Source organism: Molossus molossus, unplaced genomic scaffold, assembly GCF_014108415.1.
Source record: "Molossus molossus isolate mMolMol1 unplaced genomic scaffold, mMolMol1.p scaffold_m16_p_13, whole genome shotgun sequence".
NCBI lineage: Eukaryota > Metazoa > Chordata > Mammalia > Chiroptera > Molossidae > Molossus > Molossus molossus.
The window spans coordinates 22,253,824-22,281,755 of NW_023425348.1; the positions used below are offsets into that span (position 1 = coordinate 22,253,824).

General features: G+C 36.6%; 1 protein-coding gene across 1 annotated transcript in view; it reads right to left on the reverse strand.

Moving 5' to 3' along the window:
• Nucleotides 1-27,932, reverse strand: part of CNTN5 (contactin 5) — a 900,389-nt gene that overhangs the window by 533,488 nt on the left and 338,969 nt on the right. The window contains exons 3-4 of the mRNA XM_036258335.1: nt 8,490-8,497; nt 6,818-6,821 (exon numbers count right to left, since the gene is read on the reverse strand). Coding sequence (XP_036114228.1) covers nt 6,818-6,821; nt 8,490-8,497 — 12 coding nt within the window. The remainder of the gene's footprint in view (nt 1-6,817; nt 6,822-8,489; nt 8,498-27,932) is intronic.

Consider the following 27,932-nt stretch of genomic DNA (forward strand, 5'->3'; position numbering starts at 1 on the left):
GAATTTGTAAACATGTCACACCATTGCCTGGTTGGTAAAATATCATCACTCTCTCTTCCGCCTTGTTAGCAGCACAGTTCTCAGAGCTCAGTCAACACTGGACTGATCGTAATGATAACACACGATATAGTGCTTTATACCTCTTCAAAAAAACTATTCTACCCCCTTTTCTCTTTATACATATCTTTTTAAAAAAATGTTCATAATCAACCAATCAATAGTTTATTTATCATCCACTATGTGTAAAGCAATATGCTAGGTAATATGAATAAAAGAAATATTATATGATCATATGCACAAGGAGCTTATAGTTTATTTAAGAGAGCAGACTAACATGAAATAAAAAGCATACTTAAGCAAATTAATTGCAGATTGTGTCTACAGAATGTTGTTGACTTTCATGATAAACCTAAGGAGAATGCTGTAGAACAGATAAACAGGAGATGGTAACATTAAGTTGCTTATTGAATCCCTAGCAATCTTTAGAGAAAGAATAGAAGACTGAATAAAAAATATGAGGAGCATTGGCCTGCGGACCAGAGAGATCTGGGTTTGGTTCCCGCTAAAGGTATGTACCTCGGTTGCAATTTGTCCCTGGCCCTGGTTAGGTTGTGTGGGTGGCAGCCACTTGATATGTCCCTTTCACGTTGATGTTTCTCTCTCTCCCTCCCACTCTACCTGAACAAAAAAAATGGAAAAATGTCCTCGGGTGAGGATTAAAATATATATATATATATATATATATATATATATATATATAATATATACACACACACACATACACACACACACACACACATACACACAGACATATATGGAAGAAAAAATAGTTTGTGAGAACATAGTGGCAAAAAAAAAATCATGAGTATTTTGAAGTTATTCAGTTGAGACTGGTAGCATTTAAAGGCACTGTTGAGAAAGGTCATGCAATGAGTCTTAAAGAAAAAGCAAAGCCAGGGTTTGAAGTGTTTTCAATATATTAGGATTTGATTCCATATTATCTGTGTAGAAAAACAGAATTTCATTAGAGTTCCAAGATAATTTCTTGAGAGCTGGAGAACTAAAGAAATTAACATTTACTGGCTTTATACTTTATGTAGATACAAGTGTTTTTATATACATTATTTAGGCAATCCACAGAGCAAATCTGCAAGGTGGGTATTAACTCCATTCCGCAGAGAAGAAAACTGGGCCCAAAATGTTAGCATGTTCACCCAAGGTCACAGCACAAGTAAATGACAATGTTTGATTTGTTCAATTAAAGATATCATAGGTGTGATGATTTAACATAACAAGTACTATAAAAAAGGCTTAAAAGAAATTCTTTGAGTGAAATTTACATAATATATTTGTAGGATAAGTGAAGTACCCAACCAAATTATTTAAATAATTTTGAATAGATAGAGTACAGTCTGATTATGAAAGCATATAAGCATAAATCCAAGCATAGATTTCAAGAAGGTGAAAATCGAGGATGGAGATTTCCTAGGAAGGTAGTAAAATTATTAAAATAAATTTTAGGTCAGTTCTATTTGACTGAGATACATGAACATAAGAATTTAGCAAGGAAGTCACTAAATACCTACTGAGCTATGATGTGATGACCCCATATCTGGGGTTGAGTGAAGAATGGTTGTAGGAAGGATGTTTGTTGGCAATGGGACTAAAACAGATGGGGATTCTTTTTTTTTTTTTAAGAAAGAAATAAACCTTAAAGGTTAAAAAGTATCTAATTTTAAAATTGGTTGACTATTAGAACATAAAGAAAGAGTAAAATATTCCGAGTCATGTAAGACTAAGAATGGGAATGCAAGTGACAGAGACAGAGAGTTTGCTAAAGGAATCCAAGTTAGTGAGGCTTACAGGGGGTACAGTGAGATATTAGATTTCGTTTTAGAAACACTGAGTTTGAGATGGCAGGGAAAATCCAAACAGCATATCCAGGGGTCTCCAGATATTGCAGCTCAATCTACATTCATTATTAATGTGAATGTGCAGAAGTGAGAGAAAAATGCACTTGTGGTCATGTCTCCTGTTTTTCTTCAGATCCTTTCTCCAAGGTTGGAAATGCTAACATATAAGATCAGTTAGAAACAAATGGGTTGTTTCAAATGTCAGAAGGGGTCCGATTTATTTTTTTCTTAAGGATTGGTTAAAAGAAGAAAAATAATGGAAATATAAAAGATTTCTTCTATGCTGCAGAAATGTCAGTTATGCTGATTCTGAATTCCTCTTTGGAGGTCCATATGAGAGTAGTTGAGGGATATGGGCTAACTGCCGATTACCATTTGGTGATGTCAGAGAATGGTTTCAATATAACTAATATACATATGAACATTGACTCTCTTAAAGTAACATAATAACAACCATAGTTGTTTATATAACACTGGTTTTATTGTCATATTCCTAATTGTGAATTGTTCCTACCAAAATCCAGATGTGAGGGAGGCTCTCTGTATAGGAGGGGAGGTGCAGGGAGTAGATGGAAGCTCTGTGTCTTTAAGTCAATTCACTGTGAACATGAAACTGCTCTAAAAATCAAGTCTGCTAAATAAACAAACAAATAAAATATGATCCTTATAATCGGTACCACGATGACTCTTAAGGAGGCAACTGTCTCTGTCTAAGAAAAAAAAAATCATAAACTATTCAGTCCTAGAATTTGTGAACCTGAGTCATGGGTGAAGGAAAATCAGTAAATAAAAGAACAGGATAGCTAAGCTACTCAACATTGTAAATGAATAGAATTTAGGGGTGAGGGAGAGGAGAGTCCAAAAGATGTGAGAAAAAAAGGGACTGGGTAGGTGAGCTAAAGGGTGGAGCTGCTGGAGAGCGTTTGAAACTAGACATGGATATTCTTTGTTGAAATTGTATTCCTGAAGTTTTCAAGATCCCCACCCTTCCTCCCACCCTACCACATTCAAGGATGGTATTTACCATCTTTGACAGCTTGTATGGCATGGGCACCACAAATGAAGATGGACTCACTGATCGATCAAAAACAGGCAACAGCTGTAGGCTGTCAAACCAGTTAGACCTTACCAGTGCATAGCACCTGAAGCACAACTCTGAACTTACCCAGCGAATGTCAGTTTCAGGGGGGGGGGGTTCTTTTTTGCTTGCTTGCTTGTTTAAGTGCAACATTGGGCTAAGATTTCTATCTTCTTAAAACTGAGTGCTGCTGAGATGGCATGTGTGGAACCACAAGGTGATAAATGAACTGGAGTAGTTCAAGCAGAAAGCAAAGGAGAACCTGAGAATGTGAGCTCTCATACATCTGCTGAATCTTGGGAGGGCACCAGATTCTACAGGGAACGGAAACCGGAGGTGAAAAATCTATCTTTTGAGGTTTTAGGAGACAAGAAGTAGCTGGCATCTGGGTCATTTTCTATGGCCATATGCAGGCTACTTCAGCACTTTCTTTTTCAATGTTTGCAAAAAAAAAAAAAAAAAGTATTATGACAAAAAGCAAACACCAAGAGAAATACTGCCTAAAATGCTATAAATCTATCAGAGGACCTCAGAATCTATACACCTATTGGTTGTTACCCTTTGTTGAGTCTCCACATCTCTATAATAGACAGACATAATTCTGCCTTTCTCCAGATTATAGTCAAAATATGCAAATTTAAAGATGACTTTCTGTAGGCCAGACAATTACACTCTCCTGCTTCATTTCCTGGAGATTATCTTGTATATAATCTTCTGTCCTTCATGTTACCCCATACATTACTTTTTAAATTCTCCTCTCTTGAAGGAAGCTGTGTGGCTATGGCATGGTTAAGATTTGATTCCAATACAGTGATACCTCGGTTCTCGAACATAATTCGTTCCAGGAGGACGGTCGAGAACCAAATTGTTCGAGAACCGAAGCAATGAATAGGAAATAATGGAAACTGGATTAATTCGTTCCAAGCCCCAGAAAATGCCTATTTACTGGCCTAATTTGTATATAATATGTAGAAAAACATAAGTCTCAACAAGAAATAAAAGTGTACAGTATGTCTAAGGGTTAAATTCAGTGTAAAGCGTGACTCTCTCCACAAAGCGTGACTCTCTCTCTGCACTCACACTGATGACGCAAGCAAGGCGCGCTGGGCCGAATGAACGCCATTCGGCTCAACTCGGCTCATCTCCGAAGTTCGAGTTCCAAATATTTGTTCGGATTTCAAGACAAAAGTTTCTCGAATCTCCTGGTCGAATACCGATTTGGTCGAAAGTCAAGGCGTTCGAGAACCGAGGTATCACTGTATTCTTAAATTAGTTCAGATAAGGTAGTAACATGTTTTGCAGGAAGATGTATTTTAGAATTCTAAAGGGGCAAACATTGTGCAATACCTTGGCACTTGTGTTTGTAAGAATAATTAAGATCATAAGTTCAATAAATTTATTTATTACTTAGAGAAATATACAGAGAAAACTCAAAACTTAAATAATCATGAGTATTTAAACTAACTGGTGATCCTTCTTCTTGGACTATATCCTAAGAAGCCTGAAACACCAATCAGAATGAATATATCCACCCCCATGTTATAACAGTACTATTTACAATTGCTAAGATCTGGAAACAGCCCAAGTGCCCATCAGTAGATGAATGGACAAAAAAGATGTGGTTCATTTACACAATGGAATACTATGCAGATATAAGGAAGAGAGATCTTTTATCTTTTGAGAGGACATGGAGGGACCTGGAGAGTACCATGCTAAGCGAAATAAGCCATTCAGAGAAAAAGTGCCGCATGATCTCACTTATTTATGGAATATAATGAACAAAATAAGCTGATGATCAAAATAGATCCAGAGACATGGAAGTAAGAAGCAGACTGACAAACCTCAGAGGAAAGGGGGGTGGAGAGGGGAAGGTGGGACGAGATAAACCGAAGAACTTATATGCATATGTGTACAACCCATGTACACAGACAATAGTGTTGGGGCAGCTAGAGTGGGATGGGAGTGGCGAGGAGGGGGATCAGTGGAGGAGGCAGGGGGGACATCTGTAATATTTTCAACAATAAAGCTAAAGATAAAAAAATGAAAATTGGAGAAAGGCACAAAAAAGAATGTTGAATATATTTAGTATATTGAGTAAAGAGCAGAAATTTTAAAAAATAAAATTGTGATGTTTAGCTCATTTATTTATTTTTGTTAGATCATTTATTTTAATCTCTAATATCTCAAGAATGTTACATTCCAAGAACCCAACATTCTAAGGATATTGATGTTATGAGTATAACTTAATCTATACTTTGTTATATATTGGTATATTTATAAATTTATCTGTTAGTTCATTTAGTTATTTCCCCAGATATTCAGACAGGTTGCTAATAATGCTGAACTTGCTATTGAAATCTCAGAGGAAAGAAAGGCTCAGTTCAGTGGTGTCCTAGGGTCTTAAGTGACAGCCTAGAGGAGTGGATAAGATGCTTCCAATGAATCGGCCTTGTATATGGCAGTCAAGCAACTTAAAACAATTCCTCAATGAAAATCATCAGCAGCAGGTCACCTTTAAATATGTAGAAAGGAAAATCTTAATGTATCCCTGTGGGCAATTGTGTATATGTAGCAACTGTATTTTGTTTATTGGAAAAATTCAAAATATTTATGCCAGTAATTGAAATGCAACCTGCATTACTATTATATAGGGCAGAATGTAGCTGGAAAGATGTGAGGGTGCAGAGGCTTTAAACAGTGCTGTACAAGAAGCGTTTGATTCTCTGATTTACAAAAGAGAGAAGTGAATAAATTCACCTTAGGGTGAAAATAAAAATGTTGAAAAGTTCAAGAGAAGTTGTTATGTTAAATTTGATACATCCCATATTTCCTATTTAAATGCACATTTTTCTTCTGGGGAAAGGACATTAAACTGATGAGAAAAACTATGATCTTCTCCCATGCAGGCTTAAAATTAGCGTTGTGAGAGACAAACATCTCACTTCTTTAATACTGTAAGAGGTGAGGTTAATAGTTAAGTTGGTTAATTAATTGAAAGGTCAAAGTAAATTTCATCTAGAACAGTTTTATTGTGAACTTTGATAACCCACATAGTTCAATTTTGCTTTCTAACCTTATTTCTACAGGCAGAAACAGATGCTTCAGGCTAAAGATTGCTCACAAAAGATTCTAATGAGATGAAAACGTATGAATATAAATTGCACCATACCTCTGATGCTTTAAGAAGAAATTTTCTCAGAGATTATGTTTAGAAAGATATTATTCCTGTGATGAGCATAAATGTTCACACTTAATTTCACTTATTACAAGTGATACTTCTATTTCTTCTCTCTCTTAAGGGATAGCGATATATAGTATATTTAGTTAGATTTTGACAATACGTAATCTTTCTTTTGGGGAAAACATAATTTAATATATTACCTGTATTTTCAATGATAGAAGAGGTAAGAGTTGCTCTTAGCTACTAGGTAGAATAGAACTCCTTGTAGTTTTTCAAACATCAGTCTCATGATTCCTGGAGCCCATGTAAGATTGCGTAGACATATATCAATCTGATAGAGTTATGACATTGCTACAATTGGTGCTTATAGGTTTGTGCCCTACAACTAAACTGAAATAGTAGTTAAGGTAAAAGTAGATAAGGTAAAGAACATATAAGCACTAAATTGGTCTTCCTTCACTTTCAAAGAAACATATTTTTTTTATATTTAGAAGTAGGATAGATGCTAAATATCACAAGTATTTGGACTGCAGAGACTCAGAATATTAGTATAGAGAGGAAATATCTCAAAGTATATCAATTCAATATACATTTACACTTACTATAGAGATTAAGTTACTTCTCTGCAAGTCAAAACCGATTTGCATTTCTCTGGGTACAGACCAATCTACTCTAACTGACATGAAAATGAAGTTCGTTTGTTAGTTTGTTTTCCTTTCCTTGTTTATCCATCCAAAGGTGAGCAGAGTTTTTGAGGCTACTTGTGCATGTTGTCTTTGATTTTTGACTTTTACTTGTGTATCAATAGCAGGTGGTTCAATTTCCGCCACCTCCCAGCCAATAGAAAGAAGAAAGGGCCCTGGCCGGTTTGGCTCAGCGGTTAGAGCGTCGGCCTGCGGTCCGGAGAGACCCGGGTTCGGTTTCCACTAAGGGCACGTACTTCGGTTGCAGTTTGTCCCCGGCCCTGGTTGGTCGTGCGGGTGGCAGCCACTCGATGTGTCCCTTCACGTCGATGTTTCTCTCTCTCTCTCCCTTCCACTCTATCTGTACAAAAAATGGAAAAATATCCTCGGGTGAGGATAAAAAAAAAAAAAATGAAAGAAGAAAGGGAGCAGGGAACTCAATATCCTATGGTTTTAAGGTCAAGAACCAGTAGTGTTATTTATGTGCCATTGGCAAGAGCACAGTTGTATGGCTACACTTAACTATGAGAGAGCTGGGTATGGTTGCAGCCTCTAAATTGACCCCTAATGATCCCCTACTGGGACCTATCATAAAATAATCTATAACTGAAATATACTTACTTTAGATTAAAAAAAAGATGCACATTAGATAAAAAGACAGAAGTATAAGTTGTGTCCTTTTTACTCACACTTGAAAAAGTTCTGTTGGACTTAGAAAAGTGGTATCTGGCCCAAATCACCTTTTACATTCTTTCAAATATTTACTGAAATTTGAAAGATCTAGTTTCAAACTGGAAGTATTCCAGGAGGATAAACAGGCAGTTTATCTGAAAAGGTAAGGTTAGGCTCCTCGGTGTGAGGTGCTTTTCTTGAATGTTTCAATATCAGATAATATTTATTGAGTATGTACATTGTGTCTTACACTGCTCTAAGCACTTTTCACATAGAAACTAAGTTAACCCTCACAAGGACCCTTTGAAGAAGATACTGTGTTATTGTACTAGAGATGAGAAAATTGAAACAGTGAGGTGAAAACATTTCATCTGAAAAGCTTAATAAGTAAAGTTGATGAGGCATATAGGAATAAAATCTGTTAATTCTGAGGCAGCAGTCAAGAAAGGAAAAAGACAGGAAGGGACAATAACAAAAGATTCTGGTTTAGTAGAGGAGCTATAGCAGAAACAGACAGATTGCAGTAGTCAGCAGAGTTGAGCAGAGAAGTCATGATTCATCAGCCATAAAAACAGGTAGCAGGGCAAAGGAGCAGGATGAGGTCAAGGAAGAAAAGTTTCCAAGATTAGAATACAGTTGTTGTTTTTCAAATTAAAACTTAAATGTTTTCAGGAAACCTTGGCCATGTATTTTGATCTTAAAAAAAGCAAAACCTCATAACCTAAAATTCAACTTGGTTGTCTTTCTGAGGATGCTTTCCTGATCACCTCTTTCACCACCATCAATGGGAGAGTTCACTGTTGCTTCTCTCTTACCTCAACAACTTCAGTGCATTCTGATGTGTTCACTTATCACATTTGATTATATTTGTTTACATGACTGTGATCCTTATCGGTTAATAATCTCCTTAAAAGCACTGCTCATGTCTTTTTAATGTGTACTTCCTGTACCCAACAAAGTACTGAATACTCTTCCGAAATGTTTACTGAATTGAATTAAATGTCTTCACGGCATACAGGAAGGAGGCTTGAGAGAAGGCACAGAGAAGGAAAGCAAATACTTGAAACTGTGTGAGGGTGCTCCTTTTCGGTACCCACAGCAGTAGTCATAAAATAGTAATTATTATATATTTTTTGAGCTAGACCTAGAGAATCCTTTCTAACAGAGGTAGGTGCTGTCTAGCAATAGATATGAAAATTAGACGAAAGCTATTTCACAGGGAGACACATAGGTTAGCCCTGCAAAAACTGCTTAGCTGAGCATTGTAGTATTATTTCCCATTCTTAGCCAAAGGGACTCAATTCCCACTAAGAACACCAATACACCCTTGTAAGAAAGTCTGTAGAAAATATAATATTGAGGCTTTAGGAAAGGATAGAAAAGAAATTTAGGGATAAAAATATTTTCTGATATTTCTGGAAGGGTTTTAGAAGTTCAGAGTCGGTTTACATTGACTCTAGTCAAGTTTTGTTTGTGTTTCTTCCTCTTGCATTTAGAAAGTGGCACTTCTTTTCTTCGATTCTGTTTACCACTGTCCTCATTTTTTAAAAAAAATTATAAGGATGAGCAGGGGGGTGACCAGCAATTTATGCTCATCAGGGAAGCATTTCCAAGCCAAGAACATACATTTCAGGTTTGCCAATATAAACACTTAATGAAGGAAATTTGCTGAAATGTCAAGCAAGACTTATGTATGTTTTTTTCCCACCCTCTGTGTACAAGATCAATGATGGCAATCAATCAACTACTTGCAAGAATTGATCTTTGTAATTGTGAAATTGAATTGTGCAGGAAATGAAGCAATAGAAGGTAAAAATGAGGCCTCCCTGAAAGTTTTGGAATTTAGGTCTTAAAACACAGCTTTTACATTGGCAGATAAGTCAACTGTTCTTCATTTTCCCCACACTGAGGGACAGAATTCCCTCACTTTTGTGTGTGTGTGCTTCAAGAGTCTCAGTCTTTTCTGAGTGCAGTGTGAGTGGCTACATGTCACAACTACAGCCATTTTAACATTCTCCAATGTTGTTTAAAGGGAACACTATCCTCTATGTGTCCTGCCTCTACAGGGACTTTGCTACATTCTTAATCTGTAGGTTTCCATTGTCACAGGTTGATACTCTTTCAAAAATAGGAGCAACTTCGTTTTGAGGAGTGGTTAATGTTGGTGTCTCCTCTGTGAAAAAGAGGTCAGTTGGACATAAGCCTCAGAACGGGCAGTAGTTACTTGGGTTCCAAATGGGAATTGATGAGCCTGAATGCTCTAGTCGGTAGTCACTATCCTGGTGATTGGATATATATATTTTTTAATTAATTAATTTATTTTTGTTACAGATGTTTCTCCTTTTTCCTCCACTGATTCTCCCCTTCCTTTCCCCCTCCGCCCTGTCCCCAGCTTTGTTGTCCATGTCCACTGTTCATGCATACACGCATATAAGTTCTGTGGTTTATCTCTCCCCTACCACCCCCTCTTCTGGGGGTTGTCAGTCTGCACCCCACTTCCACGTCTCTGGGACTACCCCTTTCCCAGACTGTTATGTTCATTATATTCCACAAATAAGTGAGATCATATGATACTTGTCTTTCTCTGTTTGGCTCGTTTCGCTTAGGATAATACTTGTCAGATCCCTCCATGTCGTCTCAAAGGATAAGAGATCTTTCTTACAGCTGCATAGTGCTCCATCGTGTATATGTACCACAGCTTTTTTTCAGCTATTGTTTTTATTAGCTCAGATGTGTTTATAAGTATTGTGTTTTTCTCACCCAAATTGCAACATATGGGTTTTTCTTTTTTTTGGTGTGAAAACTTTCATATTATGTGCTAGGTTTGACCAAGGTATAAAAGTCAAGATAAATAAAGGTTCCCATGTGTGTGTTTCAGTTTAAGTTTTATTCAGTATTCACCGTTTCTGTAACACTATGCTGCAGTGTTTGAATAATAAACTAAGAAGAATTATGTTATAAGAAAATATCTGTCAAAGTTAAAGGCTTTAATACATAGATTTAGTCAACAATCTCTTAAGCTTTCACTAACTTATTAAAATGACATGCCTCTATCATTTGCAAGTTATTTATTATTTTATAAATAACTAATAAATGGGTTTGACTCTTTTAGAGATGCTAAGCAGCGAGTTGTATAAAAAGTTCTCATGAAGATATTATTGGATGACATCCCTCCCACACAATTACTAAGACCTATTTGTGGGCTCTCCACCATATGGAATAGTGTCCTACACGTAGAAAGCATGCATTGCATAACTAATATGTACCAGGCCCTACCAAGACTTTATCTTCTTTTTACATTATTCTGCTTTGTAGGCAAGGAAACCAATATTTAGAGAGGTTAAGTAAGTTGCTCAGGTACACACAGCTCATGGGACATATAATTCAGGATAAGCAACTTGTTTCCACTATTACATGCTCTTTCCCAAGAACTTACAATTTAATGAGGAAGACAAATAGCTAAATTATACATCCTAATATCCGAACATTAGATTCATCTTTTGTAATAGTAGGATAAATCTATCCCACAGGTTTGTTGTGAAGATTAAGTGGAAAATGTGTATGAAGAGGGTGATTTATAGTTGTTTTGTGTGCATACATAATCAGGCACAGGATTTTAAAATGTCATATCTAATGTACAAATTCGTGATATAACTAGGATTCTTCATTGTTCTTTCAAAATGATGTATCTCTTTCTTCACCATACTGTTAATGAGCAAAGAAATGCATTTTTCCTATCCTTCCTTTTGAGATATCGCATAGAAAATGTTGAAGGTAACAGTCTAATCAAAGTACCCACAGCACATTGTACTTTACTGAGTTTAGCCACACAACCTGACACAAAAATGGCAATATGCAAAATCCTCTGTGAGGCTGAGTTTCCTGGGGCAGAAGCTATGCCTTATGTTTCTGGTTCTTCTGATCCATTAGCACAGGTTCTGAAACACATAATGACAGTGTGCCTAGAGCATCAATATTTCCCATAATGATTTACAAGATCAGAATCAATTAGATTATAGTAACAGAATGTATTATCAAGGTAGAGAATTTCCGTGAAACAGCCAGCAGTGACAGATTCTGGGCTCCAGTCTAAATTTCTTATCTCCACATAGCTGCTGGCTTCCTATAGGGTCTTGCACAAGTCACTAATACTTCCCTGAAATTATAATTTATTGATCTAATTTAAATAGAAAAAAATATCTACATAGCTATTTAAAACAAAGCTATCCATAAAACTGAGTTTTAGAGCTATAAAAGACCCAGGAGATTTCCTTCCTTCTACCACAGCCTCATTTAAAAATTACTCTCATTCAAAAATATTGAGTTGGCAGAAGAGAGCAAATTATTCATTTTTGAACCAAGGTCTCTTGCTTCCCATCCCAGGCCTACATTTACTGCATTATCCTACCAGAAGAAGAACACATAAATGTTAAGTACTATCTGACATACCTTACATTTGGAATATACTCTAGAATTTACATTTTATAAGAGAGAACACAGATTCAGTGAATACAGAATGACTTAGCAGGTCACAGGGCTCAGATGCCAACCTCAGACAGACTCACCATCCTGTCTCTCACACTTTGCTCTACTTGGAATAGCTGGTAGAGGGCTTGCTGAATGCCATGGTTATGTTATGTTCTAATTAAATGAATGGCTCTTTACACTGCTTTGCATAACATTTAGTAGTTACATTTCCTTTCTATTCTTTTATAGATCTTAATTTTCATTATTGAAAGTATTATTTTCCTTATTTGTAAACCATGAAATTAAGGTGTTTTTCTCCTGGTTAGTAAAATGCTGCACCCTCATTGGAGGAGACTGTGGGGAATTCATAGACAGATGAAAAAGTTCATCTTACCAGGCACATTTTAATTTTTTTAAAAATAAATGTTTTTATTGACTTCAGAGAGAGGAAGGGAGAGGGAGAGAGAGAATGAAACATCAATGAGAGAGAAACATCAATTGGCTGCCTCCTGCAAGCCCCCTACTAGGAATTAAGCCCGCAACCTGGGCATGTGCCCTGACCAGAAATTGAACCAGAGACCTCTTGGTGCATGGACATCACTCAGCCAACTAAGCCACACCAGCTGGGCTACCAGGCAAATTTTAACAAAATGCATTCAATGGAATATTTTACAGTTTCTAATACCAGACAGTCATATAGAACCAGGATATAACATGCTAGTGAATAGAGAGAAAATACTTACTCTGCCTTAAGGTAGACACAATTTTGTTGATTTCTCTTTTTAATAAAACTCTAAATTGAGTAGGACAAGAAGTAGAAAGTTTCCAAAATGCTTAATTTTTTATTGATATTGATTTATATATAAATATATATGTATATATATTAATATATAATATATTATATATGTATGTATATGTGTGTGTGTGTCTTATATATATATATATAAGAGAGAGAGAGAGAGAGAGAGAGAGAAACAGCGATCAGTTGCCTCCCACACACACCCTGAATAGGGATTTAACCTGAAACCTGGGCATATGCTCTGACCTGGAATCAAACCCACCACCTTTTGGTGTACAGGACAACTCTCCAACCAACTGAGCCACAACAGCCAAGGCTAAAGGGTTCATTTTTAAGCTATGAATTACATCTAAGAGGTGAATTTCCTGGTATATTAGATTTAGGAAACAGAGGAGGTTTTCATAATATACAGAATCCCACTATTTAGCAGTTAAAAAAAAAATAGCACCACTTGGGCAAAATATAATACTATAATATGGCATTTCCTCAAAAAATTAAAAATAGAACTGCCATTTGACCCAGTGATCTCATTTCTTGGAATATAGCCTAAGAATCCTGAAACACCAATCAGGAAGAATATATGTACCCCTGTGTTCATAGCAGCACTATTTACAATCGCTAAAATCTTGAAACAGCTCAAGTGTCCATCAGTAGATGAGTAGATAAAAAAGCTGAGGTACATTTACAGTGGAATATTATGCAGCTGTGAGAAAGAAAGAGCTCTTATCTTTTGAGACTACATGGAAGGACTTGGAGAGTATTATGCTAAGCGAAATAAGCCAGTCAGAGAAAGACAAATACCACATGATCTCACTTATTTGTGGAACATAATGAACAAAATAGTTGTTGACCAGAAGAGATCCAGAATCATGGAAGAAGAGAACAGACTGACAAACCTCAGAGGGATGGAGGGTGGGAGGGGAGGGAAGAGATAAACCAAAGAACTTATATGCATGTATGCACAACCAATCCCCATGGACACTAGGCTGAGGAAGGCAGGAGGCAGGTAGGAGCGAGAAGGAGAGGTTCAATGGGGAAAAAACATAGATATCTGTAATACTTTCAACAATAAAAAATAAAAAAATAAATGAAAAACAACAAAAACCCCTAAACATAATACTATAGTTACCCTGAAAAAGGGACAAATTACACTGACCACTTAATGCTAACTTTAGATGTAGATGTATTGAAATTAGTGATTTACATTAGTTTTTCTGATAGATACAAAACTATTGTAATTACTGTTGGCCTAATTAGAATTTCAACTGTAACTTAAACTGTTATTGCTTGACTATTTTCTCTCAGTGAGAGTTACCCTACCTAGGCCTCATCCAATCAGGTGAAGGCTTGAAGAGCAAAGACAGGTTTCCTGAAGAAGAAAGAGTTCTCCTCAAGACTGAAACATAGAAACTGCCTATGTTTTCAGCCAGCTGCTCTGTAGAATTCGGACTCCAGACGGCAACATCAACTGGTGTCTGTATTTCGAGCCTCTTGACCTGACCTACAAATCATGGACCTGATAGTGTCTATAATCATACGATCATATGAGAAAAATTCCTTAAAATAAGTGTGTGTGTGTGTGTGTGTGTGTGTGTGTGTATAATACTATATCATATAAGTTTATATATATAAAATACTATATCACATATCTATATATATATATATATGGCATTTATATAAACACACACATACACACAAACTTCTTGCTTCTGTTTCTCTGGAGGACCCTGACTAATATACTCTTCTATTTTATTTCCCCAAAACTATGAATTTTTAACCTATTAAACTGTAAACTGCTTCAAAGCCTTATAGAAGGTGGGCAATACATTAACGAGGAAAATAAATAGTAATCGAACACACGTAAATATTCCAGGTAATAATACTCTGCCAGAATTCCAAAGACAAAAATATTATCTGGGCTAAAAATGTTTCTAGGAAATGTGGAATTTAAGTTGAAAACAAACAAAAGAAATGGATAGAGTTCCAATAGGTAAAAATGAAATAATGTCAAATGAAGAGAATTGCTGGTAAGCAGATGTTGTAACGTTGAATGGGTTTTGACAGCACAGGTACCATGTACAGCAAGGCAGGAGTGGGCCACAACATGTACTTTGATGGTTTCTTTGGAGGGGGAGTGAGGGGAGATTAAGTACTATTAATACTAGACATTTGTATTTCTTCAGTTAAAAACAATGATAAATTCACTACAGTGCTCTGTACATATTTCACTGTCCCTTCTGTTGTTGCATTACAGGTAGTACCTGCTGAGGGCGCAACCAGGGGCTGAAATTCAGCCTGTTTCTGTTCTCTATGCCAGAGCTACAAGCAGTAGAAGGGAAGGGAGCTGCCTTCTACTTCACGTAAAACTTCCAGTGCACCAGGGGCAGCCCTGACACAAATGTGCTCTCAAGCTTATTTCTTCACTTTTACTTAAAAAATGGACAGCGCTATTCCTATTTGACTTTCTCAAAATAATGAATACATATTATTTATTTATATTATAAACTGGCAATGCTATTATACCACATAGTCTTTAACAAGCTAGTTCACCTTTTATTGAACATGTACCCATAGCGATTAGTAAGACAGGTGTCTTAGTCTGTTCAGGCTACTATAACCAATACCACAGACTGGAAGCCTTATTGATGGAGCAGGAAGTTAGGCAGGAGCAGGGTAGGCCAGTATGGAATGTCACAAGTGGCAAGTCCCAGTCGTGTAGCAATGGATACAACTGAAAACAACTATTACAGACTAGGACTGTGCTCCCAGGGCGACCTTTCTTTCCCTGGTATGTTGCTAGTTGTGAGGTTTAGACCCCCTAGAAGAGGAGCAAGGGAGCTGGAGAATCACCTCACAGGACTCTTATACAAGCCCTTGCATGACCACTGTCTTAACATTAAGCTCCAGAGGACAATGAGTTTCTGATCAGCATCGAATAATCTTAGGAACAAGACCTCAGGGCTGTTGACCACAGAGACAGAGTTTTGGTCAAACAAGAAATAACATTGAGGCCTCACTTGTGTTTCAGCTCCAGGCCCAAAAAAAGTAGCAAACCCAGATGAAATGATACCGTGGCCAACATCAGGACCAGCTGAAGTGACCAATGACCCTTACCCAAGTGTGCTGACCTCTCCCTAGAGACTTGGACCCTGAATAGAATATCAAAATCCTTCCCTAAGACCTCCCTAAAATCCCCACCTTTAGAAAACAGATAAAAAGCCTTCAGGCAAGGGAGCTAGTGTGCGTACTCTCTCTCTAGAGCAAATTTGGGCCTCCCCCTTCTTTCCTTAGACACGCATCCTTTGATGTCTTTCTACTAAGCTCCGAAGGCCTTTCCTTCGCCCCTGTCACTTGTTTCCTGAGGCCTCACAGCCCAGCTGGCTCCATTCTCCTAGAAGCCTCTGAGACTTTCTTTCTAAGAGGCTAAATAAACTTGCACTCAGAGTTCTTGGCTCTGAATTCTTTCTTTGCCAAACTCAAGAAATGAGCTTTAACACCACTGCCAACGTTATAAACAACAGAAATTTGTCTTTCACAATTCTGGGGATTGAAAGTCCCAAATCTGCATGCTAGCATGGTCAAGTGATAGTCCTCTTGCAACTTGCAATTTTCTCTTTGTATCCTTACATGGGTGAAGGGGCAAGAAATCTTTCTATTTTCTCTTCGATAAGGGATAAGGCACTAATCACATTCATGAGGTCTCTGCCTCATGACCTAATCCTCTCACAAAAGCCTCACCTACTAATACCATCACACTGGGCACTAGGATTTCACCAGATGAATTTGGTGAGATACATTCAAGTCATAGCAATGGGCAAATCCTTTCCATGTAAGCACTCTGGGGTTCAGATTATACTAATGGTACTTACATTTTCAGTATGCCTTTTCACCCATACCTATACCCCTTTAGAGAAGGATAAACTCCTGTACTTGTATTTCATATTTATAAGCCCAGTAAAGAACAGAAAACTAAACAAAACCTTACCTTTTTCCGTTCTTTCAAAAACACTTTTGCTTTATAATTGGGTTTATTCTTTCTCAAAGTCGTTAACTACAACTAAATTATTTTATCTTCAAACTTTTGAAATAATCTTATAGCATTTCATAATATTTGGGGATTGTGGGTGTATTTATCATATTAATTTACATGTGGGTAAATTAGTAAGGGAAACAGCATTTGCCAAATGCCTAAAATATAAAGATTGATATATTTTAACCTACAGACAACACAACACGTTACAGTCACATTTATGACACTAAAGGTTTTAAAAGCTCCTGCCTAGACTTAATACTTCAATTTACTTGTATGTTTTAAATGCTCACCCGGTGCCAGACTCTATAGTAAAACTAATCATGCATCCTTACGAAAATCTCTCTGAACAGAAGCAACAGTGAGGACAATCATGCAATCCTGACCTGGGAAGCAGTTGCTGGCTAGACTCCATTCTCTCTGCCCAGAGACACTGCTGAACAAACCCCACCCCTTTCCTTCCTCCTGGTAATATGATACATACTCGAGTCAAATGAGAATTCCAGAATTTTTCAGACAGAGAGAGATGTGCTTTATTTGCTTATTCATTCATTTTGAATGAATATTTTAATATTTATGTCTTCCAAGCTATATTTTCCTGATCTTTAAAATGATGTAAATGTCAACCTGAGGTGTAAAAGATTCCCCCAAAATACAATCTGCTTTGAAGTGAAATCTTATGTTAGTATCCATACTCTTCTTATGTATTTCTTCAAAGCAAAAATGATGCCCTGTGTAATATATATAAATATATGTATATATTGACATGTTACACACACACACACACACATAAATTTTATAATGGATTGCATCACTATCATTTTCACAACAGTGCTATGAAACGTATTGAGAAAGGCACTACTTGTAATTTTTAAAAAGGGCAGATTTTTAAGCTTTAGGTTAATTATGTGAACTTCCAAATTGATTTATATTTACACTCTTAAAGTCAGAAGAGGAATAATAATTACATAATGGGTGAGAAGAGTGGTAAGAAAAATGTATGGGGAATAACTATGACAGTAAAATCTAAATGACAGTGGGAAACACAGAAAGTGGTAAAAATAAAAAAGGAAATTTAGTAGATTCCAGTAGACTGAAATGTTTGAACTCTTGCCTGGCCTGTGTGGCTCAGTGGTAGAGAATCTACCCATGAACCAAGAAGTCACTAGTTCGATTACTGGTCAGGGCACATGCCCAGGTTGGGGGCCCAATCCCCAGTGGGGGCACCCAGGAGGCAGCCAATCAATATTCTCTCTCAATGATGTTTCTATTTCTCTCTCTCTCTCTCCCTTCCTCTCTGTCTAAAAATCAGTAAAGAAAAAAATAATAAAAAGAGAGAAAAAACAATAAAAAATGTTTGAACTCTTAATCTATCAACTATTTTTATTATACTAGAACCTTGTCTGTACAAGGTTCTTCACACACACACACACACACACACACACACGGTATTTATTCTCATGTGTGACAAATGTAGTCTAGCAAAGATTATAATAATTAAATATATAAAACAACATATTTTATAATAAATTATACTATAATTAGTACATTAATACTATTATAATATTATATATATGGATTCACATATTTGTTGCTGTCCTATGAGTGCATGGTTTTTTCTCATATCTTATCCACCTGAGTTCTTTTCTGCTTTGAATATTTTGCCCTTCAATAATATATTTCCCCCAGCTTTACTGAGAAATATTTGATATACACCACTGTGTAAGTTTAAGGAGGACAGCATGATAGCTTGATTTACATGTATTGTGAAATGATTGCCACAATAAGTTCAGCTAATATCCATGTTCTCATATAGATAACATAAAAAGAAAATGAAGAAAAAATTTCTCCTTATGATGAGAACTCTTAGAATCGACTCTCCTTACAGCTTTCCTGTATATCATACAGCAGTGTTAGCTATAGTCATCGTGCTGTACATTACATCCTTAGTATTTGTTTATCTTATAACTGGAAATTTGTGCCTTGGATCTCCTTCCTCCAAGTTCTCCTTCTTTTACCCTCTCCTTCTGGTACACAAGTCTGATTTCTTTTGTATTTGTTTGAATTTTTGTTTGTTTTTATTCCACATATAAGTGGGATCATACAGTATTTATCTTCCTCTGTATGACTTATTTCACTTAATATAATGCCTTCAAGATCCATCCACATTCTTGCAAATAGTGAGGGTTTCCTTATTCTTTTTTAGTGGCTAAAAAATATTCCATTATATATGTGTAACACTACTTCTTTATCCACTTATACATGGATGAACACTTAGGTTGTTTTCATCTATTGGATACTGTAAATAATGCTACCATAAACATGGAAATACAGATATCTTTTCAAGTTAATGTTTTCATTTCCTTTGGATATATTCCCAGAAGTGGAATTGCTGGATCATATGGTAGTTCTATTTTTTATTTTTTGAGGGACCCCTTTACTGTTTTCCATAGTAGTACCAAGTCACAATTCCACCAAGAATGTGAAAGGGTTCATTTTCCTCCACATCCACACCAGCCTTTGTTATCTCTTGTCTTTTCTATTCTAACAGGTGTAAGGTGATAGAACATTGTGGATTTAATTTGCATTTATCTAATGAGCAGTGATGCTGAGCATCTTTTCATGTGCTTGTTGACCTTTTATATATTTTCTTTCTTCAGTGGTATTTTCACTGGGTTAATTCCAATTCATTCTTTCAGACTCAGCTGAGACATTACCATTCTAAGAGCTCTCTTGGATCACTTGTATTAGTCTCCCAGGGCTGTCATAACAAAATACCACATACTGGGTGGCTTAAGCAATAGAATTTTTTATTTACAGTTCTGGCAGCTAGAAGTCTAAGATCAAGGTGTCGATGGGTTTGTTTTTCTTTCTGTAACCTCTGTTCTTGACTTGAAGATGGCTGCCTTCTCACTGTGTCATCATAAGGTCTTGCATGTGTGTGTATGCATCCCTGGCATCTATTTATACAAATTTCCTCTTCTTATTCTTTTTTTTAATCCTCACCTGAGGACATTTTCCATTTTTTTAAATTCAGATAAAGTGGGATGGAGAGAGAGGAAGAGAGAGAGAAACATCGACGTAAAAGGTACACATCGAGTGGCTGCCTCCCTCACGACCCAACCAGGGCGGGGGAAAAACTGTAACCGAGGTACGTGCCCTTAGCAGGAACTGAACCAGGGTCTCTCTGGACCGTAGGCCGACGCTCTAACTGCTGAGTCAAACTGGCCAGGGCCAAATTTCCTCTTCTTATAAAGATAACAGTCAAATTGGATTAGGGCCACCCTAATAGCATCATTTAAACTTAACACCTCTTTAAAGGCCTTGTCTCCAAATATAGTCACATTCTGAGATACTGAGGAGACTTGAACGTACACTTATTGAAGGTAAACAATGCAGCCCATTATACTACTCAAAATGACTTTTCTGCCTATTTTTCTGTGATCTTGTAGTATGTCTTATATTTTCTAATAAAATTACATAGACATTGCTATTTAGTTCTATGAGCTACTTTGTTTTTTTCAGCTAAACCTGAAGGCAAGAACTGTTTATTACTATATTTCATTGTACCACAATAGCAGAGATTTTTAAACTGTAAGAATATAGTTCACAATAATCATAAGACATCACCAATGGTAAGATATTTGATTTTAGGGATATGAAAATTGAAAAAAATGTGCATGTTGCAATTAATGAAATATTACATCTATTCCTCTATCCTCAGAGCCTAGTTAAGTGGCTTATAGTAGGGTCAGTAAATAGTTTGTAAGTGCAAGAATTAATTTTTATAATACTTATGTAAAGTAAGAAGTATTAAATTACACCAACTTTAAATATTATAAATTGCATTTCTTAGAAAATGAACATTTATATTACACAGTTGCTGGGAAAGTACTCAAATTCAGGTGCTTGGATCATTTTGTTAATTTGTTTTCTGCTATAGTCAGAATATGTATATCCCCTAAATTCATATGTTGAAATTCTAACTCCCAAAGATGATAGTGTTAATAAGTGAGGCCTTTGAGAGGTGATTAGATCATGAGAATCAAGCCCTCATAAATGTAATTAGTGCTTTTATAAACAACGAAATCCCACGGGGAACACTTTGTAACGTATATTATCGCATAACTGCTATGATGTACACCTGAAACTTAATGCAAAATGACATTAAATGTAAATTGTAATTGAAAAATAAAAAAATTAAAATCATATTAACTTTAAAGAGAGAGAGAGAGAAAGATTCCACAGAGCCCCTTGGCCACTTTAGCCATATGAGGACACAAGAAGTCTAAGACCCAGGACAGGTCCTTAGCTGACCATGTTGACACCCTGATCTCAAACCTCAAGTCTCCAGAACTGTAAAAAATAAATTTCTGCTGTTTATAAGATACCCAATCTGAGGTATTTTGTTAGAGCAGTACAAATGGACAAAAACACTTTCCCTACAGTTTAAAGTTAGTAAATAGCAAAACGGAGACCGGAAATAAAGACTTCCAATTCTTGGTCTAGATAACGTTCCACTTTATTAAGCTACCTGGAACGTGTAGTTTGTGCTCTACTTTTTTCTTTAAATTCACTGGTCAGAAATAGTCTTTTATGGCTTTATGGTTTATATATAAACTGTATATATCAACATTAATGTCACACTTATATTCCACTTTGGATTATAATTATCCTTCAACTAATGAAAACTGAGTAAGCTGCAGGAGAGCGGAAAGTTCGAATATTACAGGTTACAGTAAATTGATTGAGCAGAAGTAAAAGACGTCGGGAGCACAGTAGACTCTCAGCTAGCCTTTAAAGGGTTCACTGGAGGAATGTGTATGTGGTGGAGGGTAATTGGAAGATTTTTTTCCTCTTTGACTAAAAGTGTGGGAGTGAAAACTGCGAACACTACTCAGAAACGTGACACAGGAGGCACTATTAGTAAAACTACGAGGTTTAACGTGCTCCCTGTGCTTGGCAGGATTGCTGTGGAATTCTTAGATTTTACAAAGTTGTTTGATTTTCTTATGTATTTTGGTATCAGTGATGGCACACTTTGTAATTTTTCACTGATGATGCAGATTTAATTGTAGATGGTACTGGAAAATTAAATAATTGGATAATTATTTGCATTTCTCATAGATTAGGAGGGTCCGATAGCAGCAGCTATTTTCACCAAAACTGTGTTGTACTGAGCACCTAAAATGTGACTAGTCTGAGATGCATTATAAGTGTGAAATCCTCTCTAGATTTTGCAGAACTGGTAACTTAAACATAATTAAAGTATCCCATTAATATTTTTTCATAAATACATGGTGCAACAGTAATATTTTGGGTATATTGCGTTACATTAAATATATTATTACATGAATGTCATCTGTTTATTTTTATTTTTTAAGTGGCTGTTTAAAGATTTAAAATTCTGTGTTTCTAATATTTCCTAATCATACAACACTGAGCTATAAGACTGTAGGAGATGAGATATTGGTAGAAAAATACATACAATATCTCTCAAAGATCTGTCTTCAATGGTTAGCTTGTCTCTGAAGAATCCACTAGAATGTAGGATCCTTGAGGGCAGGTACTTGTCTGTCCTGTTCACCACTGTATTCAAAGTGCCAATGCTGTTTTGGCATTAATGGAGGATATATCTGTACGTACAGCACGTAAAAACATAGGCTGTGGCATCAGGCAGCCTCTCCTGTGCCATTCACTGAACAAGTTACAAAGTATTTCACCTGTAATCCTCACTTGTAAAGTGGAGATCATACATATTTAAAGTGATTATTTTAAGGATTAAATAGGACCACACACACACATGCAAAGTGTGGTGTACGTAATAAGAAAAGCAAAATATTTGATAGACATAGATGATAATGTATCCCTCTAGTATTGTTCTCACACTTCAAGAATGATGACTATGCCTGGCCAGTGTGGCTCAGTGGTTTAGTGTCAACCCATGCACCAAGAAGTCACCGGTTCGATTTCTGGTCAGGGCACATGCCCAGGTTGTGGGCCGGATCCCCAGTGAGGGGCATGCAGGAGGCGGCCAATCGATGTTCTCGCTCATCAATGTTTCTATTTCTCTCTCCCTAATGTAATGCAATATACCTTCTTCCTTTCTCTCTCTAAAAATCAATAAAGAAAAAAATTTAAAAAAAGAAAAAGAATGATGACTATGATAATATATGCATGGCTAACTGGTGCAGTTCCCCGGACTTGAAAGGAGTAATAAAGTTACCCTGCTAGATGACAGATGAAAGAAAATGGTATCTTATGCAAACCTGATCAAATGCATTAGATACAGCTAGATAATAGTTTTTTTGTTTGTCTTTAAATATTGTCTTGATCCAGTTTTCAGGCACTGGCTAGAGGCCAGGCAGTTTCCCCTTTTTCAGTATCTGAGATTAAGTCCACATCCTCACCTCCCTTTTTAAAAAACAAATGTTTATTTTAATTTTTTTTAGAGAATGAGGAAGTGAGAGGGAAAGAGAGAGAAGAGCACCGTGTGAGAGAAAAACGGCTGCCTTTGGCACGCATGCACACGCACACGCACACGCACACGCCCCCAACTAGGGATGAACCCACACCCTGGTATGTGCCCTGACTGGAATCGAACCAGCCAACTTGGTGCACAGAAGGATGCTCAACCCACTGAGCCACATGGGCCAGGGCACCCACCCCTTTCTGTACCAGACATTTATACTCTGGGCCACTATGTCCCAGCCCTAATCATGCCAGGGCCAGGTACCGCACAAGTAGAAAGAGCTTCTATGCTCCTGAACCTGAGGAATTTATTCAAATTAGCCAACCTTCAGGAAGCCCTGAGAAACTTCACTTATTTTACTCCATTTGCCATACATCAGCTGCTCCTTGCTGCTACAGATGCAGCCAGCTGCCACACTGCCCTTGTGTGACCAGGTGTCTCTGCAGCAGCCTCCTCTCTTTCAAAGCTGCAAGTCTTCCCTATGTTGATGTGTTATGTCCCACCATCAAAAAAAATCTATAAATCTTATAAAACAATTTCATCTACAAGTTTTAGTAGCTGAAAATAATTAAGAAATTAAGAGAAAGAGAGAGAGAATAAAAGAAAATATAAAATACAGGAAAAGAAAATAAATGAAAAAAATAAAGAAGCTATTGAAGCATGCTTTCCATGTATATAAAAAATTGGTGTATTTTACTTTAATTACATAAATACTCAATTATTTTGACTTTCATACCCAATTCCTAACACATAGTAGGCATCACACTATTCTATGAGTTAATAAATTCAATCTTCATTACTCAGTTTTCTTGTGGTCCACAACATGTACAGAGAAATTTAATCAAAATATAAGCAGGTATATACAACAAACACATAGTTTCTGTTTAAACTATAATAGACATATAGGGAATTATTTACTTGGTATCTCAGTGTTCACTACTGAGACAATATGTAAGGTAGTGTGCAAATAAAGGAGTAGCAACCAGCCAGCTGGAAGAACCATGCCATTGTTTACTTTCTTTATGTTTACAGGGAGGAGAATTCTGATACAGCCCATTACTGAAATAGCTTTTTCAGGGGGCCATTTGTTAACCTAGCATAGTCTAGAATGTAAGTTAAATAAAGTAAGAATCATAACAAGATCTTTGAACAGTGTCTCATGCATAGTAAGTGTCAGTGGATATATGCTAAATAAATGAATGAATCCCCAAAGTTGACAGAGATTCTCTTTATATCATAATATAATAGACTAGAAGCTTTTAAAGAGACTATGGTATACACAGTTGTTTTGTTGTTGTTGTTGTTCAAACTGTTTGTAAGAATTAGGGGTTATTGGTACTCAATAGGAAGCAAGCAAAAATATCAGTATAATGATAAACACTGCACATACAAATGCATCTTTCTTGTCTGGGAATCACTGGAAGCCAGTAGATACAGAAAGTAAAATCAATGCCTTTTAGAAGTCTCTTCTAAAGCAAATTAGGAATCTGATGATGTGGATTGTGAAATCAGCACTGTTGCTGTGCCTTGCATTTTTGTAAATAGGCATTTGGGAGATAACACCATCTTTCTCCAGTTAAGAGACTGCTGGCTGAGGCAACTCTTGGTTGAAATGGGCCTATTTACTGCTTCAGCTACTTTCTTTACTCTGTTTCTACAGACTCTTAAAGTTATCTTTTGAGTTTTCCTTATTTGGCTTCCAAAGCAGGTCCAAGACAGCCTTCTAGGACTTTGTGGCAAGATATCAGGATCCATGAGATATAGTCAAATTTGCAAAGGGTCAACTGGAAACAGCCTCGCTGAGGCATTTTACTGTTCCAGGGCCATCTGCAGACCATGTGCTTTTTATCACATGTTTTTTAAAAAAATATGAGGGCTCTCTCTTCTTCCTTTTTTTATTCTCGACTTTCCCAACCAAGTATATCTGTAAAATGGCAAATCTTTTAATTACACTAATAAGAATGTGTTAAAGAAATGCTTCATCACAATGGGTTGTCACACTAGCCTTTTAACTGATCTTTTTATTTTTAGTTTTACAAAAGTCAACCTTGCATAGTTTTCTTAATGTCAAATTTGTCTCCCTAAATTATTATTTTCATATCTTTTGTTTACTAAATTAGGTTTTCAATGACTCCCACTTCCCAGAAATCAAATTCCAAACTGTGTACGCGAGAGTGCGAAAGCCTGATGCACTCTGTGCAAATAGTGTGACCAAGTCCCAAGGGTGCCTGTTCTTGCACCTTTATTTAGCCAGTTCCTGCGTATTGCAAGTTTCAGCTAATTCTTACCTCCTGTCTGGAACCTTTCCACTTCAGCCTTCAGTGATCACTGTCTGTTCTAAACTTAAGGCTAATTCTTAGAACTATACCACATACTTGGTTATTACATTGCCTTGTCACTGGTTTATTTCTGGTTCTATGTTTTGTCTCCTTATCATTATCAGTAACTATAATTTTTTAAAATATGTTTTTATTTTTATTTTTTTATTTTTTGTTTTGGTTTTGGTTTTTTTTTTTTTTTTTTTTTTTACAGAGAGAGGAAGGGAGAGAGAAATAGAAACATCGAGCTGCATTGATAGACTGTCTCCAGCATGCTCCCTACTGGGGATTGAGCCTGAAACCCAGGAATGTGCCCTGACAGGGAATTGAACCAGGACCTCTCAGTCCATGGGATGGCACTCAATCCACTGAGCCACACCAGCCAGGCTGTATGATTCTTTATATCTGCCCTCTGATCACCCTTTATATCATTCCAGCTCAATAACTCTATTACTCCCATCCCAATAATTCCTTAACCTCAAAAGGTCCCCAATGCAGTTTTTCAATATCCACACTCATATTTCTTTTCTTGGCTCTTTATCTGCTATAACAACTGCCTTGTGTATATCTTTAAATCCTTTCCTGCCAAATCTTTTTCCCCTGCCCAATAAAACTCAAACGATTGCTGAATTCAAATATTTTGTTCCATACCTATATTTGGCTCCATACCTATATTTTAGAAAATAAAAATTGTAGAAAATAAAACTACAAAAACTTCACTGACTAAATTTATTTTTTTAAATCACAAGTGGGCGTGTATATAGATCATATCTAATGATGGGCACCAACAATTCCTCCCACCTCTCTACTCTTCCCTTCAAGAGGTGGAGTTTATTTCTCCTCTTGTTGAATCTGGGCTGGCCTCATGTTGGCCTTAACTAATAGAGTGTGGTGGAAGTGATTTGGTAGCAGTTTGTAGTCTAGACCCTAAGAGGGCCTCAAAGATGCTAAAGAAGCACAGTGGGGTAAAGAGAGTATCCATACCAGCCTGGGGATTAGGGAAGGTTTTTTGGAAAGAGGGACTTACCCTAAGGATAGAATTAACTTGTGAATTAAAATGGAAATGAGGTAGCATGGATGGAAAGTAGTAGGGATGAATATGCCGATTTTTAATAAAATAACTTTGGTCAACTCTTTACGTTAAGAAAAGTTTTCTTCCCATGTCCATTGAACTTTAAGGTCCTGAAATGAGGGCTTAAAGACCAGAAAAAAGTCTTTGCATTTTGATGAACATGCTAATGATTGGAGCCACCCTAACAACAAGAAATAAGAACTTGACTTCTAACAACATGAGAAAGAGTTTTACTAATGAGATACTTCCCTATGTAAAGAGTGTAACAGAAAATAAAGTCTATTTAGAAATGCTTTCCAGATTTCCAGTTCTATATCGTTTTCCCCCTCTAATTTGGTTAGCTAGTTACACGTGTTGAGGATATGACTCAGTACTCATTTGGCAATGAAGAACACATTATAACTGAACAATCATAATTTATATGCTATTTATCATTACAAAGGAAGGACATGATATATTGGAAATCCCAGTACAACAAACACAAACATAAATCTGGCTATGTATATATCATAAACACTTGTTGAATGAATGGTTTCATACATGTCTAGTTCAATAGCAGACAAATGGCAGCTCTTGGAGGCATGACACAGGGTGTCTTACAATGAGTGGTTTTGTATTACTAAAACAAAAAGGGGGGACACCAGGAAGTGGTGAACTGCAGTTTGATGTCAAGGCAAGGTTAGTGATGACTTTCATCCAGCATCTTTATTCCCAGATTTTTACTTAGGAAGTCAATATAGAATTCTTATGTCTTCTCTTTGTATAGCAAAACCAGTCAGGTAAAAAGATGCTTACATTTAAAGTTTAGTATTCTTACTTAAATGCCTTAGCAGACCCTGACTTGTCTTTGAGAATCAGAAGCCAATTAGGGCATAATACTGTCTGTTTCTGTTCTTAAGAGCTTGAGTAAAGAGGCATATGGACAGATACACTAATTCAACATAGTGCGGAACATGCTGGCTTAACAGTTGGCATTCAATTTTTCTTCCTTCCCAATCTCCATGCCCTCGCTGAAGCTTGTCCCACATATTCACCCTGACTAGAATTAGTCTCATCCTCCTTAATACCCACATGAAATTTTACTTTCATATATATTTTATGAAAGCTATACCAGTGTCTCTCCACTGTGGTAGAGTTGCTTTGAGGAGCAGGAACATGTCTTATTCACCACTGGATCTCCCTTACTTAGCACACCACAAGAGGTGCCCCAATTAATGTTGAAATCACCCCACTGAAGATCCGGGCAA